Below are 13,582 nucleotides of genomic sequence, written 5' to 3'. Positions count from 1 at the left end.
GGCATTATATTACTACAGGTCTCGTGTTTGCCATCCAGTTCAAGCCCAAAATCCAAAATCCCGAAAAGCCTCGTACATCTCCGCGCATAATTCCTATCCACAGCCCTCTGCTGATGCGCATGCCTCGACATGAATGCTATGGCTGGTTCGGCTTAGAAAGTTTACACCTGCTGTTGCAAAAGTACTCGGTAGACAGTTTAGCATTTGACCATGCCCACCCCTGTCAAAGAGTGTGCTCAAACCCCTCCACTGAAGTAGCGTGGGAGAAGAGAAGAGAGCAATGGAACCGATGATCGATAGCGGTGCCAAGGGAGGTTCAGCTTCTCACAGGGTTCAAGCTCGCGATCCAAACAGCCATGTATTTAGGGATTGACAGGTGTCAGAGAATCCTGGAAGACTATCCCGTCCTTTCATCGAGGGTGGCGAGGCTTGCGACCCGAAGATCACGTAAGGGTAGGGGGTTATTTACCCGTTCCGTCTCTGGATCGGCATTGGTAAATAGCTCAGGTCTGGGTTGGGTCAGGCAGTCAGTTTGGGTGTTGTACAAACACTTCAGAAGCATCAAAGTCGGCGGCTGGATTGCTGCCACGGCAAACGTAGCGTCTTCTCATGGCTGCTCTTACATATATTGTTTTTGTGTAATCATTGCTCGACTCTGTACCTGATCAACCTTGGTAAATAGGAGACTATGGCTGATCGACGACGATCATCAGGACCGAAACTAGTAGTCCGATCTTCGATTCAACGTACTCGCACAAGGATTACAGGTTAGCTGGGATTGGATAAGCAGTTGTAGGATCGATAAGCAGAGTAAATACGATGAGAAGATGGACGAAGCAAAACGTGCAGCCCTTACGTATGTAAGAGTAGATGTGCAGGGTAGCGATGTTGGTTTGTCGGCTCCTACAGTCCTCCGTAATACTTCGTAGGGCCGTTTGAAGCTGATCAAATGCCATTTAGTCTGACGAGATATTTGACACTTAAACTGCCACTGCAACCTTGCCAGACAATGGTATTTCTAATACTGCGGAGCATAACGTGCATTACGCATTGTTTACTCCTTGACATCATCGGCCAAACACACGGTTCTTGAATATCACCAATCCCACCCGCACCACGAATCATCACTTGAATAATAGTATTCTGGGGCGTTGCTCAAAATGTCTATCGGCGATATTTTTGCAGACGCACAGCGCTCACTCGTTGGGCATAAGTCTCTTGCGAAACGTCTGAAACGATTGGAAAGCAATCCCAACTTCGAAGCGAACATCAAACAATGCGTCTTTCGCCTCCTCGAGGTCAGCAAACCTGAAGCTGCTGGAAATCGCGCCATCAAGTTCCTCACCACGTACCTTGAGACCTCTGAAGACTCGACCCAGACGGCATCGGCCCTACTCCTGGCCTTGCTACCATTCCTCTGCGCGAAAGACAAAACCGTGCGCTATCGGGCAACGCAAATTGTATCTCAGATTTTGGGGGTTCTGACTACGATAGACGACGATTTGTACAAAGTCATTCGACACGAGTTAATCAAGAGATTGAGAGACAAAGTCCCTGCAATCAGGTTGGAGGCAGTTCTGGCCTTGGGCAGGCTGGTCGAAAATGAAATGGAAGAGGAGGATGAGGAAGAAGACTCTGATGACGATGTGGCTCCTGGATTGCTCGAGAAGCTACTAGATGTTCTACAAAACGACACCAATGCAGATGTGAGGAGGGCCCTTCTCTTGAACCTACCGATTACCCCCAAAACGTTGCCCTATCTACTAGAAAGAGCTAGAGATCGTGATGGCCCAACAAGACGAGCACTTTACTCACGACTGTTACCGTCGCTTGGTGATTTCAGACATTTATCTCTCTCAATGCGAGAGAAACTGCTCAGATGGGGTCTGAGAGACCGTGACGAAAAGGTCCGCAAAGCCACAGCACGACTATTCCGGGAGCATTGGATCGAAGACTGTGCAGGCTCCAGGATTGAGGGTCCTGAGGGGCCCAAAGAGAAGAAAGTCGGGTTTCATGATCCCAGCATTCCGGCGTTGCTCGAACTGTTGGAAAGAATCGACACTCTCAATACAGGCAACGAGAGCGGTGTTGCACGGGAAGCTATGAAGGAGTTTTGGGCCGGCCGACCTGACTATCTTGATGTGGTTTCGTTCGATGACGAATTTTGGGATAGTCTGACACCGGAATCTGCTTTCATGGCCCGAACGTTCAATGACTACTGTCAGCAAGATTCCAACTACTATGCGATGATAGAAGAGAAGATGCCCGAAGTAACACGTCTTGGTTTTCACCTGCAGAAACACATCAATGAGCTTTCGAGCAGGGTACAGACCGCCAATGAAAGCGATTCAGACGATAAGATCGCTGAACAAGCTGAACAAGAATTCATTGTAGAGCAGTTGCTCCATATCGCTCAAAACTTGGACTATACCGACGAGATCGGTAGGAGAAAGATGTTCTCTTTGCTCCGCCATGCACTAACGATGGCCGACTTACCCGAGGAGTGCACTCGCCTTACTGTTGAAGCTTTGCGCCTTGTCTGCAACCCGGATGAAGCTGGTGAACGTGAATTTACCTCAGTTGTCCTCGAAGCTATTGCAGAAGTGCACGATCATATCGCATCAACTGACGTTGAAGATGAAGGCCAGGAAGATGAAGAAGACAGCTTTGTTTCAGCCAAAAGCGAAGTCAGTGGCGAGTCCGACACTACTCCCAAGCAAACCAGCAAAAAGAACAAACACAATAAGAACCTTTCGGAAGAGGAACAAGAGGCTAGGGCGATCAAGGAAATCGTCATCAACATGAAATGTCTGCACATTGCGCAATCTATGCTCCAAAACGTTGCTGGCAATCTGCAAACCAACATACATCTTCGCACGATGCTTGATAGCCTTGTTATACCCGCTGTACGGTCCCACGAAGTTCTCATTCGGGAGCGTGGCGTGCAGTGCCTTGGACTTTGTTGTCTATTGGAGCCGAAGCTTGCAGAGGAAAACATGCGCTTATTTACCCATTTACTTAAGAGAGGTCATGAAGCGCTCCAGGTTATGGCATTGCAGATCCTCTGCGACATTCTTCTTGCGAAGGGAAGGCCTACACCTACACCGACCCCCCATAGCGATGATCCAAACGCCACATCGGTCAGTGATTCTGAGACTGCCGATAGCCACAACGCCACGACTCAACTTCTTGCACCATTTATCAAGGCTCTCTCGACAAGTTTTCCAGATGAAGTTCGGTCCACAGCTACGACATGCTTATGCAAGCTGATGCTTTGTGGGTTCTATAAAGACAATGAAGAACTTTTTGACCAGATTGTGGAGAGGGCGATGCAGACAGGAGCGAAAGGGTGGGAATTACTTGAGAAAGTCAAGAACGCTGTCCATGTCGAGAGGGAGAAGGAGTTTGAGTTTGAGAAGGAGAAAGAGAGAGATGATGGCGGAATTGGGGCATTGCGAATGTCCTCAGGTCATGCACTGGCACTCAGACGCAGTAGTGGTAGTGAAGGCTTTCAGAATGGCAGTGCCAGAGTCAGTGCGGAAGGGCTGGAGACGTGAAAGTTCAGCGACATTAACGATGAGTTTCTGTTTAGGGTGGGGCATTTCAATGATGACTGCTTAAGTTTTGTTTATCGGATCATGCAGACTGGGCCAAAAGGGAGCTCTTCAAACTCGCGGTCTCAGCAAGAGCTCACAATCGACTTTGGATCTTTAGCCAAGAATATTACATATATGCCGTCTATAGGACGAGGAGTTCCTCTGCGAATCTTCCAAGCGCCCCGGGGACTGATATGTAAATCCTCACTGAATCCACTGACATGCTGTGACGTACGAGTACTCTGGCCACAGTGCAGATTCTTGGTTCTTGGTATTCTAGCGGACCCTTCGACGGAGATAGCTTAGCACCGCTGGCGAATGCCGAGGTGGGAGAAGCGTCGCCGATGTTCAAGTCGGGGTTACTCTTTTCTTGATTGAGGCTGGACCAGACAGCTTTAAAACTCTCTCCATCATGGGCTTGCAGTCTCCTCTCCAGCTGACTGAGATAATTGAAAATCCTGCTTGAAGAATTTCTTGTTTATCGGTCGCGGATTCCGTTGTATACATAGTCGCGCGATTCCACGTACAGTTGTCAACTTGTCACGGCAAGATATCGGGCGATTCACTACTCTCGATCCGGAGGTACATAGCTCACGTCGGCAAACATGAGTCTCTACAAGAACTTGGGCAACTCTGGCCTGAAGATCTCCAAGGTCATCCTGTACGTCACCACTCACGAGTCACACGCCATCCTGTCCAAATGGTTGCGCCCCGACCAATAATGACTGATTATCGCACAGTGGAGCAATGAGCTACGGCTCGCCGGAGTGGCAGGGCTGGGTGCTGAACGAAGAAGACTCACTCCCACTGCTGGAATACGCATACAAGGCTGGGATCCGGACGTGGGACACCGCGGACGTGTATTCACATGGGCAATCGGAGCAGATCATCGGCAAAGCCATCAAGAAGTTCAACATCCCGCGGGAGAACCTGGTGATCCTGAGTAAATGCTACTTCGGGGTGACCGAAGACAGCCCGTCGAACGCGATCAGCGTGAGCTCGGTCAACGACAACGACATGCTGAACCGGGTCGGCCTCAGCCGGAAACACATCATCGACGCCGTCGACAAGAGCGTCGCGCGGCTGGGCACGTACATCGACGTCCTGCAGATCCATCGCCTGGACCGTTCGACGCCGCGGGAGGAGATCATGCGCGCGCTGAACGATGTGGTCGAGTCCGGCAAAGTTCGATACATCGGCGCGTCGAGCATGGCGGCGTGGGAGTTCCAGGAGCTGCAGAACATCGCGGACCGCCACGGCTGGCACAAGTTCATCTCGATGCAGAACTACTACAACCTGATCTACCGCGAAGAAGAGAACGAGATGATCCCGTACTGCAACCACACAGGCGTCGGCTTAATCCCGTGGTCGCCGGTGGCCCGGGGTGCGCTGACGCGCCCGTACGCGAGCAGAGACACACTGCGCGAGAAGACGGACAACTATCTCAAGACGTTGATTCGGTCGAGAGACGACAAGGTCGACGAGGAGATCATCAACCGCGTCGAAGAGGTGGCCAAGAAGATCGGCAAGAGCATGGCGCAGGTTGCCATTGCGTGGACGCTGAGCAAGAAGGACGTGTGTCCCATTGTGGGATTGAATAAGCCCGAGAGAATCGATGAGGCTGTCGAGGCGACCAAGATCACGCTGGAAGAGGAGGATATCAAGTACCTCGAAGAACCTTACCAGCCCAAGAAGCGACAGGGCTACTAATTGGTTGGCCCGCGCCCAGCCGCTGCTTCGGTTGAGAGAAAGATAGAAGTCAACACCGGCCTACGGAGGTAGGTATCTATGTCTGTGCCTATCTGAAACAAGACAAGATATAGCCGATCTTTATCTGCGCCAAATAAAGGCCAAGATTGTCCATCAGAAGAACAAAAGAGCCATTCCCATCTCATGCAATTCCAGGCGGTGAAGCAAGTGCTTTCTTGTAGTCTTGCAGTTTGCTATGAGTGAGTTCATCTCTTTCTGGTTGCGTTTGCGGTGAACGTCAACGTGTTTGTCAGCTGGGGCAGGGAAGTCACTACAAAGTCACGTCAAGCAACTTATTCACGCCTTCACTCTCACTTCACATTTGACTCATAAATCCTGCCTTTTCGTGATTAAAAGGACCAACTAAAGACGGGGTTCTCTCTCTCTCTCTCTCTTGAACCTCCTTGCTCCCCCATCTCTCGTCTGCCAAAACCTACCTCGTTCCTTGATACTTACTGTGGCGTGTCAATGCGCCGTCTTCCTCGTTATATCTACCTGAGACTGAAAGGCAAAGACTACCCCGTGTACCTGCGCTTCAAACATCGTTCATCATGCCCGCGCCGTGGTCTGACGATGCAGACATCTCAGTCAACGACGACGACGACGACAACGACAGAGACGACCTCAGCTCCCTTGATCTCGATGCTTCCGGAAGTGACGACCGAGAACATTTCATGCCTCCTTCCGAACGACTGGAAAACCGCGAAGAGGCCGAGTATCAACGACTTGAGGATTTCTTGGAATACCGCAACATGAAGCAAATGCCACGATCTGATCACGGTCACGGTGACACAGAAGCCGAATCATTTCCCAATCACCAGAACAAGAAGAAATTCAACGCCAAATACCACTCCATGGTCTTCCCAGGCTTGAGCATTCCTGTCAATGCGCCCAAAAAAGGCAAGAAAATCTCTCAAGACATAACGTGGGTCACAAAAGAAGAGGTTGTGCCAATCATGTCTGTGGAATGCCCTCTTCCTGGTGGCGAGGCCGTTGCAATGGTTACAGATCCTGTTCAGAAAGTAAGCTGGGGCCCCTTGACGAGAATCGAAGCAACTAAAGAGGCACGAGATGTGATTAAAGAGTGGCGGAAACTTTCTTCAACGTGCAGAGAGAAAGTTGCAAGCACACCCAAGCACGACAAAAAATCGCCTTTGAAGGACAAAGACACAGCGATCCTGCCTCCTGTTGTCCACGATGAGGATAGGAATGAGGAAGATATTGTCGCAAAAGAAGCAGCCACTTCTGTATCTCAAGCAGAAACCGAGTCTACAAATTCGAGAGTCCGAGTTCTCAAGCCACCACCGCCAACACCTCCAGACGCGATATTTCATGGAGCTTTGTCTATGCCTACCCTTCCAAACTTACACCGCATATCTGATGCTCTGTTGGTTGAGCAATATCGCCTTCAGCGAGCTCTGGATCCAGATGCGTTTGATAAACAAACCCGTCTCATCAAACGTGGACTTGTGGACGCCAAGATTGCACGTGGAGGAAAAGATTGTTTGCTAAAGAATGAGTACACCGTGGAGTTGGCATCAAGAGAAGACGCAACAACGGCCGAGAAATGGGCAAGTGGAAGGATTGTTCAGATGAGATCAAGGGAAAACACTGTAAGCGTTGCTCCGGCAAACATCGCAGAGAAACTTGGTATTCGGGGCGGAGAAGGTGAAGATCCAACCATCTCCGCAAAGACCCTTCAAGCCACTGAAGGCGAACTTGACGTTGCTGATGGCTCGCAGAAGGAAGAGTCAAAGCCAGAGGATGAGAGTCATGAGACCTGCAAACAGGGCGCAGATAAGACAGCCAAGAATGGTGTAGAGAGAGTGAGACCCAAAAACAGCCGTGACGGGACTTCGGGCGGCAAAAAGAGTACGAGCCAGGATCTCAAGGCCAAGTTTGACTCTTTTGATCTGCCATCTCATGTCAGCAAAATGTCCACATACGGAACTATCCGTCATCAACACTCCGAAAAGCGAGAGGTCAGTGACTATGGCGAGAGACGCACAGTTACCACATGGATCCAAATCGAAGAAGTGTACGACGTCCCCGCTGCGAATTCCTTAAGCTGGAAAGATGTGATGACAGCGGTTAAACAAGAAGCTGATGGTGACGATGGTGGTTCCAAAGGAAACAAGACGGGCCGGAAGCATAAGAAGAGTCAAGGAGGCAAGCGGTCTCGGTCGGCTGTCCCTCGAAAGCAGCAACAGAGTAAGAACAATTCTTCTGATTCCGAGACCGAGGATAGGAGCTCCAGGTCTACCAACCAGTCAAGAGAACATGGTCAAACTCGGACCGAGGAGCTCTTCGACACACTCTCTCGCTATGGAGAAGTGAATGAAGAGACCATCAGGAGATTGACACGCAGTTTGAGTCAGGTCATGTCCGAGCTTCGAGGAAGAGGCGAGCTCATGGTCGAAGAAGGAGACTGAATCATGACAGGACAAGTGAAGTGACTGCTTGCTCAGCAGTACGAGTAGGATCGAGAAGGTGGCTGATGCTCACTGTCATGGGCGAAAAAGGCGTGGTAGGCAGGATGTGCATTGCATGAGACCATGAGACAGAAGGAATGGCCAGGCTGACACGCAGCATCGATGGATTGCTCTACGCAAACAATTGAACGCTTTGAATGGTGAACGTTCAGCCGTGTGGCAAACCGTATAGCTGAAGTGAAAGTCAGCAGATCGATATTCAGTCAATACTATTGTGCTGGGAGTCTGCCAGAGGATCGAGCAAGGGAAGGCAGTGCTGACTGGGCTTCAGAGTGCAAGTGCACCAGGCGCTCTGTGACAGACCTCGTACCGGAGCACTCGATACTCCGTACCTAGGTATGCACTATGTACTAGGCACCCGTAGGTAGCCAACCTGGACACTCGGTAGCAGAGGAGCTTGTACCGGGAGCTCAAGCAGCTTAAGCCACAGGCCTAGGCCCACTGCTTCAGCCTCGAATACAACAACGATGTGGCTAGTATCCAACCGAAAGGAGAGTGCGAGCAATTCCCATATGAGACGCGGCTGGTGAGTCCGAGCCTGTCTGGACGCTCGAGCCTTCCACCAAGCCGACCAACTACTAGATCGTAGGCCAGTGCATGAAAGGTAACCTTAGCTCGTGCTTTGTGTTCTATGCGCCGACTTGAGAGTCGAGACCAGTACCCATAGCCTCGTGGGCTCCCTGCTCGGTAGTTGGCGCCCCCCAAAAGGCCTTGGCATGGAGCAGCCCCTTTGACCTCTACGAGGGCCAACACGGGAACACGGGGGCCAAAAGTGGGAATGGGGTACGGAGTCCTCCGTCCTTGCCCTGGTAGTGGTAAACCGGTGAACGGCTTTGGCAGGTGCGACAGTGCGACAATGCGACAATGCGACAGTGCGACGCGCATTTCTGCAGGAGCCATTTACAAGTTACGAATAGAGTAGAAGTTGCCGTCTGTATGTATAGGTACCCCGTACTCCGTACAGAGTACATACAGCACTCCGTACTGTACGAGGGACTGACTAGGCAGCCACACAGCCTACAGGGGAGGAGTCCGCCTTCCCCTGCCCATACATCTATGATGGTGTCCAAGCAATTGACAAGACGGAAGAGGCGGCGTGAGAATCCGGCAGAACACTGGTGAGATGGGCTTCGCATGCCCTACGAGTACAAACGAATTAATAATTCATGAATCATGGATAACAAAGAGTGCTCCGTACCTCGGAATTGTTGCATGCTACCGATTCTACCAAGTCAAGCCTCCCCTAATCTCTTTAGCGGCGCAGACCAAGCGATCCCCTGGGTCGATCAATCTCGCTCCTGAGCCTCCATGTGCCAAGCACCACAGCAACAAACGCTCCTGGGGCCTTGGAGCGGCCCAATGCCTAATTCTCAAATTTCCAGGCCAATAGTCCAATCATGGTCATATGATGGTCCTGATGGTCCTGATGGTCACCCTTGAAACGGTGCTGTCCTGCCTTGCCAAGACTCGCCCCGTTCCACAATCACTATTTTTGCCCTTTTTCCCGCACCAAGGATCGAGTGTTGTGGCACCCGACTGACCAGGGAACCACATCTGACACATCTTGACTATGCCATTGACGAACATGCACGCACGACTCGAGCACGTCTAAGGATCTCCATCTGTGTCTCCCCAACCAGAGCCCCGATATACCTCGTGCTACAAGGAATATGCAGCCCGTTCCACAGGAGGATTGCCAACCCACGCTACCATCACCAGTTACACAATAATGAAACGGTGACCATTCCTGCTTTCAGCTGCCAAGGTATTCGGCGCGAAACTGTTTGCACGAGGCCTGGGCTATGGCGAATCCTCCCAATTTGACTTCCCTTGGTATACACCCCCCCCCAGAACAGTACACATGGACGGGCGTATCCCCTATAACAAGGACGCTCCCCCAGGGTAAAGAGCTGTAGTCTTCGTTCTCTGCCCGCGCCATCAATATACCCTTGCCTCGGAGCTCCTACAGTAGGAGGGACCTTCGTTAAATTTATTATAGACCTAAGCTGTGGTCTGCGGGAGTTTGGTTCTCTGGAGAACACATCTTCCCCTTTTTGCTTTTTATTCTGATTATTGGTTAAAAATGATTCCAATAATCCTAGCCTTGGCATCTGGCCTTTCCACCGCCTTTGCACAGGCGTGTCCTGACGGCTATGCACTCAATACTGGTACACTCCCACAAAACCAGACTCTCGACTGGCTTGCATGCCCTGTCGAGGAGGAACCGACCTTGGAATGTGCTACTCTATTGGTCCCCATCGATTACAATGACCCTGACGCGGGACTCTTGACGCTTCCACTTGTCCGTATTCCATCCAACAGCTCGAATGCTAAGTCAATCATTTGGAATCCTGGTGGTCCGGGAGTGAGTGGTATCACCTCACTGATTGGTAACGGTGCGAGTACGGTCTTGTAAGTCTTCTCTGAGCTATTTTATTCCCGCCTCTGACGAAGATAGACTTGCCGGTGGTGATTATAACGTGTTGACATTTGATCCTCGAGGAACTGGCTTCACAATACCCTACCAATGTCCTACTGTGGACAGCGCGGAAGGGTCGGAGGTTCCGCTAGATGATCCTATTGGATTGAACGCATCTTTTGTCACAAACACCAACCAGGGAGAACTTTGCGGCCAAGACGAGTACAAGCTGGGAGGCGAGCTTGTCGGCACTGCATTCGTCGCAAGGGATGTCGACTCTATCGCCCAAGCTCTTGGAGAAGACGGCATGATTAGATACTGGGGTTTCTCTTATGGCACCCTTCTTGGATCTACTATTGCAGCAATGTTCCCGGAGAAGATCGATCGCATGATTCTAGATGGCAACATCAACCCAACGGATTACTATCACGGGACGAACGAGGAGTCGGTGGACAATGTGGATGCAGCATTGCTCAACTTCTTCGAGACCTGTGCTGAGGCTGGACCCACATTCTGCCCTCTAGCGGACGCAACCTCGACTGGTCAGGAGCTTCATGACGCCTTCCTGCAAATTTTGGAACAGGTCAAAAGCGGAGAGCTTATCCTCAGTGGAACGACCTCCTCCGGCAGTACCGTTGAGGTTGGTTACAAAGAGTTGAAGAGCCTGTTCTTTAGTGCGCTCAGAGGCCCAAGGAATTTCCCTGAAGCTGCAGAAACTCTTGCGATTCTTTTGCAGGGTGCTTCTGGAGGCACCTCTCGCGTGCTGAGACGGGACGAGTTCGACCCTCTCGCAGCTCAGAACCTTGAATATGACCAAGCATTGAGCGCCATTACATGTGGCGACTGGGATGACATCGACGGAACTCTCGACGACTTTGAAAAATGGCTTGGCCTCTATTTAGAGCGGAGTCAATTTGGTGGTGATCAGTTGATCAGCATTCTGTACGGATGTGCAACTTGGCGAGTCAATGCCCGCGAGAAGTATGACGGACTATTCACCGGCATCGAGACCAACACCCCCATCCTTTTCATCAATGGTCCTTTCGATCCCGTCACCCCATTCACCTCGGCACAGAACTCTAGCTCTGGCTTCACCAACAGCGCGCTGCTTCAAACCATGGGCGCAGGCCACTGCTCAACAGCCCAGCCATCGACTTGCGTTCAACTGAAGGTAGCATCTTACTTCCAGACAGGCCAGCTGCCAGACGTGTCGGAAATCTGTCAACCCAATCAAGCCGCATTCTCTGGCGCGATCATTCCTTCCACAAACAGCACGGGTCCAGTCACGAACTCCACTGAGGGTAGAGGTGTTGATGATGATTTCAGTGCCGCGGTGGCCAATCTCGTGAACATGTTTGACAAGCGCGACGTTGAATACCCAGCAATGCTCCTTGAAATGAAGCGTGATGTGAAAGACATCCTCCGCGCTCGACAAGCCAGCTCAGCTACCAACACATTGATCCCGGCTACCTGCACACCCACTGCTGGAGGTGCGCAGTCCACAGGGTCTGGTAGCTCGGGGTCGGACAGCGGTGGCTCAGGAAGTGAAAATGGCGCGCCACAACTCCTATCAAACAAGCATATCTGGAGCGTTCTTACAGTGTTATGCATTTCCTGGTTGGGGCTGAGCATTTAAGACATAATCTTTTTTGACGGAGCATAAGATGCGGCTGTAAACGGTCTTGGAAGATGTCTATTTCACAATGATTGTTATTATTATATACAGCCCAATCATATACACCATGACGGACGGTTCAATGACGTTCATTAATTCTGCTCAACGACCAGGGCTACATTTCCCTCATCTACTGCGTCCTATCCAGCCTTCAAGACCGAGGTGATAACAAGGCTAACCAATCGGAGTTCTCCATGGCTGCCGAGTGGCTTAGATAATCACCGGATCTGCCCTGACGAATAATTTGAGGCTGAGGAAGAGGAGGGGTCCGTGCCCCACTTCATGTCTCCCACCGCTGTGCGGCGGCTTCTCCAACCCTCCACTGGAAGTGCCACCACATCATCCCTCATCTACCTTTTGCCTCCTTCGGTTGAAGGACTCTTCATCACAAAGCCTCCGCCACTACTGTCCAAAGCGACTCGCTGTCGACTGCGCCTTCTTCCGTGTCAAATTAGCGCTCATCGTAGGTAGGAGTACATATCTCCTGTCTTTCTCATTCTTCATCCTCTCTTTTCGCCGATCGACAACACCGACTGATCGTCGATATCTTTCGTCCATCCGCAAAAGGCCCATCACCACTTTCTCAAACCCGGCCAGCAACACCAAGAACAACCGACTCCTCCTGCTCTCCCATCCTGCAAGCATGGCGGAACCCACAGGACAACCCCAGACCAAGGTGCCCTCACCACTGCAGACGCAAAACCTCCCTTCAACATCTCCGCCACTATCCGCGACGCCGTCGACGGCATCACCATCATCCATCTCTCACAAACGGTCTCGCTCACCGTTATCAATCGACCTGTCCAACATCCCACCATTACAACAACCGGCACCTCCATCCAACACCCTCCTGATCACCCGCCTAGACGACTCGAAGATCTTCCACCCAGCCTCACTTGCCACGATCCGCGCACACATCAACTCGATCGCACCGCTGAACTCCTTCTCCCCGCTGAAGTCGATGCACCGCATCATCTGCTCCTTCTACGACATCGACTCGAGCATCGCCGTCCGGCAGGCCATCGACGGCACTGCGTTCCTAGGCAATAGCGTCGCCAAATGCTACTTCGGCGAGCCCACGCCCATCGGCGACGAGAGTCAGACGAAATACCTCGCCCGGCCCGACGCCGGGCGGTTATTCTTCATCAGCCCGCCCCCGTCCCCCCCCGTCGGCTGGGAAATGAAGACTGAGGACCCGCCGAACAAACAAGTCCATGCCGACGACCTGGCCACGCAGCTGGCGAAACTAGGCGGCCGGCTGCAGTCCTCCTCGAGCGACCACGACTCCTCGAGCGAAAACGAAGGCGAAGAGTCCTCCACAAAACAATACTCGGCAGAAGAGCTCGCTCGGCTAAAAGCCCACACGCACGTCCGCGGCGCGCTGGCAGAGCACTCACCGACAACAGGCTCATCCTCGCCCGGCAAGAAAGGACCCCGTAGCCGCAGCTCCACGCTGATCTACGACCCCAAAGCACACGGAGACAGTCCCGCGCTACCGGCGGTGATGCTCGAGACCGAGGACGACTCGGACGTCGAGCTGGATGCTCACCCGAAAAAGATCCTCGCGCATACAGAGAGGCCGCCGCTGGAGCTGATGGAGCACTGATTGATTGATTGATTGCGGCGTTTCGTGGGAAAAGAGGGAGAGCGT

At 51.8% G+C, this 13,582-nt stretch overlaps 5 protein-coding genes across 5 annotated transcripts; all 5 read left to right on the top strand.

Annotated features, from left to right (window-relative positions):
* Positions 1 to 1,160: 1,160 nt before the first annotated feature.
* Positions 1,161 to 3,557, top strand: A1O9_05795 (uncharacterized protein; the record flags this gene model as incomplete). Its single annotated transcript, XM_013405010.1, has 1 exon — positions 1,161 to 3,557. One exon carries the CDS (start codon positions 1,161 to 1,163, stop codon positions 3,555 to 3,557), a length of 2,397 nt encoding a protein of 798 aa, XP_013260464.1.
* Positions 3,558 to 4,201: 644 nt separating this feature from the next.
* On the top strand, positions 4,202 to 5,306 carry A1O9_05794 (alcohol dehydrogenase; the record flags this gene model as incomplete). The annotated part of the gene is made up of 2 exons (XM_013405009.1): positions 4,202 to 4,257; positions 4,337 to 5,306. 2 exons carry the CDS (start codon positions 4,202 to 4,204, stop codon positions 5,304 to 5,306), a joined length of 1,026 nt encoding a protein of 341 aa, XP_013260463.1.
* Positions 5,307 to 5,896: 590 nt separating this feature from the next.
* Positions 5,897 to 7,777, top strand: A1O9_05793 (uncharacterized protein; the record flags this gene model as incomplete). Its single annotated transcript, XM_013405008.1, has 1 exon — positions 5,897 to 7,777. One exon carries the CDS (start codon positions 5,897 to 5,899, stop codon positions 7,775 to 7,777), a length of 1,881 nt encoding a protein of 626 aa, XP_013260462.1.
* A 2,143-nt stretch (positions 7,778 to 9,920) lies between these two features.
* A1O9_05792 (uncharacterized protein) lies at positions 9,921 to 11,892 on the top strand (the record flags this gene model as incomplete). The annotated part of the gene is made up of 2 exons (XM_013405007.1): positions 9,921 to 10,249; positions 10,296 to 11,892. The coding sequence occupies 2 exons, from the start codon at positions 9,921 to 9,923 to the stop codon at positions 11,890 to 11,892; spliced, it is 1,926 nt and encodes a 641-aa protein (XP_013260461.1).
* A 682-nt stretch (positions 11,893 to 12,574) lies between these two features.
* A1O9_05791 (uncharacterized protein) lies at positions 12,575 to 13,537 on the top strand (the record flags this gene model as incomplete). The annotated part of the gene is made up of 1 exon (XM_013405006.1): positions 12,575 to 13,537. The coding sequence occupies one exon, from the start codon at positions 12,575 to 12,577 to the stop codon at positions 13,535 to 13,537; it is 963 nt and encodes a 320-aa protein (XP_013260460.1).
* Between the last annotated feature and the right edge of the window lie 45 nt (positions 13,538 to 13,582).

Source organism: Exophiala aquamarina (assembly GCF_000709125.1).
Source record: "Exophiala aquamarina CBS 119918 chromosome Unknown aczIA-supercont1.4, whole genome shotgun sequence".
Lineage (NCBI taxonomy): Eukaryota > Fungi > Ascomycota > Eurotiomycetes > Chaetothyriales > Herpotrichiellaceae > Exophiala > Exophiala aquamarina.
This window is presented reverse-complemented; position numbering and strand designations above follow the sequence as displayed.